The 6,115-nt window shown below is 41.2% G+C and overlaps 1 protein-coding gene across 1 annotated transcript; it reads left to right on the top strand.

Annotated features, from left to right (window-relative positions):
- On the top strand, positions 1-3,942 carry htr5ab (5-hydroxytryptamine (serotonin) receptor 5A-b; the record flags this gene model as incomplete). Its single annotated transcript, XM_083994998.1, has 2 exons — positions 1-708; positions 3,610-3,942. The coding sequence occupies 2 exons, from the start codon at positions 1-3 to the stop codon at positions 3,940-3,942; spliced, it is 1,041 nt and encodes a 346-aa protein (XP_083851124.1).
- Positions 3,943-6,115: the final 2,173 nt, after the last annotated feature.

Raw genomic sequence — 6,115 nt, forward strand, 5'->3', positions numbered from 1 at the left:
ATGACGTACCCCAACTCCAGCATACTAACAGCCAACTTCAGTGGAGCTTTGGATGGCCATGACTCCGGGGGAAACATTTACCGGCCCTTCTCTGTTTTCAGTGTGCTCACTCTTACGTTACTGGCCATGCTGGTGGTGGCTACTTTTGTCTGGAACTTGCTGGTGCTTGTGACCATCCTAAGGGTGAGGACTTTCCACCGGGTCCCCCATAACCTCGTGGCTTCAATGGCGATCTCTGACGTGATGGTAGCCGCCCTGGTCATGCCTCTAAGTCTCGTCCATGAGCTGAACGGCCGGCTTTGGAAACTGGGCCGGGTCCTCTGCCAGGTGTGGATCTCCTTCGACGTGCTCTGCTGCACGGCCAGCATCTGGAACGTGACGGCCATCGCGCTGGACCGCTACTGGTCCATCACCAGGCACCTGGAGTACACACTCAAGACACGCAAAAAGATCTCCAATGTGATGATCGCACTCACGTGGCTGCTGTCCTCCATCATCTCCCTGTCGCCTCTCTTTGGCTGGGGGGAGACATACTCAGAGGGGATGAAGTGCCAGGTGAGCCAGGAGCCGTCCTACACAATCTTCTCCACCTTCGGAGCGTTTTACCTCCCTCTGTGTGTGGTGCTGTTTGTTTATTGGAAGATCTACAAGGCTGCCAAGTTTCGGATTGGCTCCCGCAAGACCAACACAATCACACCAATGGCTGAGGTGATTATTCATTTTCCTTTCTTTTTAAAAATGTATTCTTTTTCTAAAACACCCCATCCCTGAGTTGCATCTTCATTATCATCCTGTCATTATCCTCTATCTTAAATATCAAATCAACGGTGAGGCCCCTAACCCGCAAATATGGATCGCTTTGCAATTATTTATCATTTTTGACGGATGAGTTTTTCACCAGTAATCAGGGAGACCTAAGAATCTGATTTATGAGCATACGGACAAATAATTGGAACCATCCTGCTCATCAACAGCAGCTTGTTAATGTGTGTAGGCAGGAAGTAGAGGGCTATAAATATGACCTCCTCCATTTATAATGGGCCCGTGCACCTTTCTGGCTTTGGCGTTTCTCTAATCAGGAACATTTTCCTTGCGAAAATTGGCTTTGCACCCACATTTTAACTGCTGTCTTGATGGGAAAAGCAGTTTAAATGCTCCCCCAAAAGCACACCAATGATAGATATTACACTACATTTTAGAGACATCTTTTTCTTCCAAATATGAAAAGCTATTCACGGAAATCACTCAGCATCTGAACACTCTGAGAACTTGGCAATGATCCACCAAAGGAAGAAGAGGTTCACGGAGAAAGCATTTTTATATAATACATGTACTTTGAAGTTTTAGTTATGCATGTATGACATTGCTTGGCCTGTAATTTGGATCACATGGTCAAGGTGGAACAACTGTCAAAGGAAATAGGCCTGTCTTTTATTTTTGCTTTCACAGGCTGACTTTTAAGTCCAGTTTCATTACACAGGCAATCACTCTTGTCGCTACAGCAATTAAATGGAATATGTTTTATTAGTAATGTTGCTTTCCAAAGACATACCAGCAGCTTATCACTGCTTTATACGTGTCTCATTACACAAGGCAAAGTTTATTCTCATTATCTCCCAGCGAACGTTGAAGAGTCGAGGCACCGAGCCCTGCAAAGTGTCGTCATGGAGCTGTGTATGACTGGTGGCATTAACATCCCAGATAATAAACCCCCTGCTCTCATCCATCAGTAACACCCACTCAAAGACATTCACATATACACTTACCATGACAGAAACAGGATGTATTGATAAGTATGGTGCACTATTTCTTGGCTTAGTGTCACAATTAACTCAACACTACTAATACAACAAATATAATTCCATTTCATATGGTTCATATGACTAAAAACTAGCAGACTCCTATCTCCACAACAGTGCAGCGTCCTGTCTGAAATTCCTGACCTTCAACATATAAAGTACACTTGTCTTTGTGTCTTGATTGCATATACCCTTTTAACATATAAAAGAAGCAGATAAAAAATTCACAAGATAGAAAAAAACGTCATCTCTGCAAATTGGAGACTGCCCTCATCAGAGAATCTCAGTGGAGACTGATTCACGTTCCCTCTCCCACTCGTTGAGTTAGAGTCATCACACAATTAGTTTAGCAATAAAGACTAGAGGCTAAGGAGAAACAGTTCTTTTTTCTTTTTTTTACCAGCACTACTAAAACTTACTTGATAATAAGTTATTGCCACATAGCCAGTGTTAGCATTTACACCAATATAGAAGAAACATTGCAAGTGCCTTATTGAATTTCACACCAGGTCTCTATAGGAGGATGTCTAGAGAAAGTACTAGTACTGCTCCGTTTATAACCTCATGTCTTGTAAACGCAACAATGGCAATCGAAACAGTGGAAAGTGAACAGCTCTTAATGCCAACATTGGCTCTGTAATAGCAAAACATAAAATTGGCCCCTTTAACTAGCAAAGCTTTAACCGTATACAAATGACCTAAAAACACATGAAATATTCTTGATGCTATGTGTCAAGGCAGTGAAAAATTCTGTGTTTTGTTGTTTTGCATAAGGAAGTAATGGCAGGTAATGTCAACTGGAAGAACACAAGTGCAGAAATACTGTAGGCTACACTCAAATTAAGTAAGGCAAAAACTAATTCACAAAAGAGAGACGTACAGAAATACAGTAACTGCAGGAGAAGTGTTTATGTTCCTGTTTATTTACATCATGTTACAAAAGATTATCAGGTCATGGGAAGAGATAGGACATTAAGCATGAGTCGCAGCGTCTTCGGTTGAAAACACAACATCACACCTCACTGATCAACTGTATCAAGGAGGATTTGAGGTTAAACTGCCCAATTTAGCTACTGCATCTCTATATGATGCGTCTTAAACCATCCATTGGATATGAAACCTCCTTCCCAACAGCACTATGCTTTTAACTTCTGCCCTCTGCTGTAAATGGATTTGCTTCATCCATCTTAACAGTTATAGGCCCCCATTGACCCATATTGATTCAACAAAAATTTGCTCCAGACTGAACATGTTTCTCCATCCTGGCACAGATATTGAACAGAGCACAACAACTTAGAGTGTCAGTCTGTCTATCTATAGCGCATATTTCCAACACATTTTCATAAAAGCTGTTTTCCTGCGAAAGGGCCAAGGCGACTTGACCTGATAAACAGAAACTAAAGCCAGCCTTGAGCTGTGCTAGGCAACAAATAAAGAGACGAGTAAGTCAGCGGATGAATGTTGACATTTTCTTTTTCCTTTTCCTCGCTTTGCTGTATGTTTGTGAATTGCCACAAAATTGGCTGCTGAGAAATAATGCAGATTAAGACACAGCCTCGGCTTCATTCTCTGTGCTGTGTGTGAGTATATGAAACGAAAGAATATTGGATAGTTGATCCACCTGTTGATTCACTGTTCTGTTCAGCAGTGTATAATCCATCTTTTGTTAAGCAGCCGTAAAATTCTCACTTCGGTTAACTGCTTTCCTTTGGCCTACATTAACAGATATTGTATTTCTAATTCTAATGCTAGCCAGGTCTGACAAATTGATTAATGAATAGAGTAACTGATATTTCCTCTGATCTCTCAGGTAAAGGATGAAACTCAACAGCCTCAGATGGTGTTTACTGTGCGCCATGCCACTGTGACCTTCCAGACAGATGGGGACACGTGGCGTGAGCAGAAGGAGAAAAAGGCAGCTCTGATGGTAGGAATTTTGATTGGCGTGTTTGTACTTTGCTGGATTCCCTTCTTCATCACCGAGCTCATTGTGCCGCTGTGCTCCTGCGACATCCCGCCCATCTGGAAGAGCATCTTCCTGTGGCTGGGCTACTCCAACTCGTTCTTCAATCCGCTCATATACACCGCCTTTAATAAAAACTACAACAACGCTCTGAGGAACCTCTTTTCCCGACAACGCTGAGACACAGACTTGGCACACTCAGCTGATGCAGTACACCAGCACACACTCCACAGTGTTACTCCTCCAGAGAGAACAGGACTAATCTGTCACTCCATCATCGCCCCAGATGGATGATACCTATAAACTGTGTCTGGAAAAAAAAAACTGCCTTTGCGAATGTGTCATTTTTGTTTAGGTATTGTTTACTACCATGCTGTAGTAACCCCACAGCTGGAGTAAGACAGATGTGTGAGACACTGTATCCACACGGAGGAAGAATAAATTGGTCGTGTTGTGGCTGGAACGGATGCTTCTTGTGTACATGTTGGTTTTCTCCCTGTCGCTTCATCCTTATTAGGGTGAAAGTCATTTTAACTCCCTCGTAAACAGTTACATCACCGTATGTGAGGCTGCTGGGAACCATTTCAAAGCAGAGCTGCAGGAAATGTTCAAGAAAAAAGCTTTTAGAGTGAACATTATGAACCTTATAAATACTAAACAAAGAACAAGCTGCGGATTGTTTTCTAAATTAGACAACAAAAGCCTCATCATGGTAGATATGATTTCAAAGTAAAAATGTGTCTGTAGAAAAGAAGGATTCAGGACCTGAAATAGTAAAGTGTTAAAATGTTAATATAGGTATAGGTACACATGAACTCTCAGGCTTCACGTGCAGTTTATTCTCGCATGATTCTAGGTAAATGTGCAGTCTCTCCTCTGATGCTGAGCAGCTATAAAGCAGTTTTGCTCTCACATACACCCACACAGTCACATCCCTTTTATGATGGCAGGAAAACAGCAGAACAAGTGATCATTTCCATCATCTCATGAGTGGGTGCATTACTGAGTAACAGTGGCCACAAATAACCACATCTCACCACAGATAAAGTAATTACAAGACCCAGGACATGTGAGGAGTGGTGTGAAGCTATTTAAAACATAATTGTGACAACTAATTTTGTAGCCTGAGAAATCAGTTAATAAGGACCCATGTTGTTTTATCATATGGAGACCGAGTACGGAGATGATGCATGTTTTAAAGTAAACTATACTGTATACCTACTGTAGCTTAAGGAGCTTTGGGAGCAAGAGAAAACAGCGTTAAGCAATGCAAATATCCCCAACAGGCTCAGCACATTAAACTTGTGCTGAGTCTAGTGATGTTTCTCAGTTGTGGGTATTCATACGTTTTTTATATGACCCTCCGATTCCCTGTACAAATTATAACTTTACTGGAGGCCTAGTGTAGGCCTACAGTAGGCTATATTGTAATGTGAGGGCTCAAGCATGTCAAATGGATCCTCAGCAAATAGATGTGCTATGAACTCCTGTTGGAGAGTTAGAGCTAACAGCAAGTTGTTGTTTTTTGTGTGTGCATATGTATCTCATGAAATACTATCAATTTGTCTATTTCTTAACTCAAAGAAGAGGCAGCTATGCATCTGTTGATAACAGCTATCATCGCTGTCCCGTAAAAGCAACGCATCTCAAAATGTGGTCATTTTGGATTCTTCTGATAAACGGAAGAATCAAGTCTTCCTGCTCTTCAAGAACATCAGCCAATTCTTGAGCTTAAGTCCTTTAACAAGACTGATAGGCTACTGCTGTGATGTTGTGAGCTAAGGCTACTTTAGCATGCTAAATGGCAATGTCAACATGTTAATGTGAAGGAATTATAATGTATAAAAGTTCACCGTTTAATTTAGCATGTGTGCAAATATTTGATATTTAGCACCAAGCACAAAATTAAAGGAGTTATTTGTAATTTATTTATTTGAAGTAGTATTTGCTACTGTGATAATTAACATTAACAGCTTTATCATTAACATTAACAGATTATCCCTTTACTCACAGCTGTCTCCAGCCATAGAGACAATTTATTATTGTCTCACATCCTTTCTTCTACTGAAGTTAGCATTGCTAACTAACTAGCCAAGGTTTTTCTTAGCAATTCACTGCAGCCTCCAATCTGTCCCGAACACATAGCAGTGCTCAGAGGGCATTTAATAACCTTTTGTTTTATAAAGACAAAGATGCCAAAGTTTTTGTTACGTGACAATCGCCACCACCTGCTCAGCAAGAAACCATGTTGAGGAGCAATGAAAACTTATTAGTCTACTTAAGGAGAGACATATCAAATCTGCAGCCAGTAACCTATTGCATGTCATTACATTGTTCGACATGATGATGATGT

This window comes from Trachurus trachurus (genome assembly GCF_905171665.1).
Source record: "Trachurus trachurus genome assembly, chromosome: 20".
In the NCBI taxonomy this organism is placed as follows: Eukaryota; Metazoa; Chordata; class Actinopteri; order Carangiformes; family Carangidae; genus Trachurus; species Trachurus trachurus.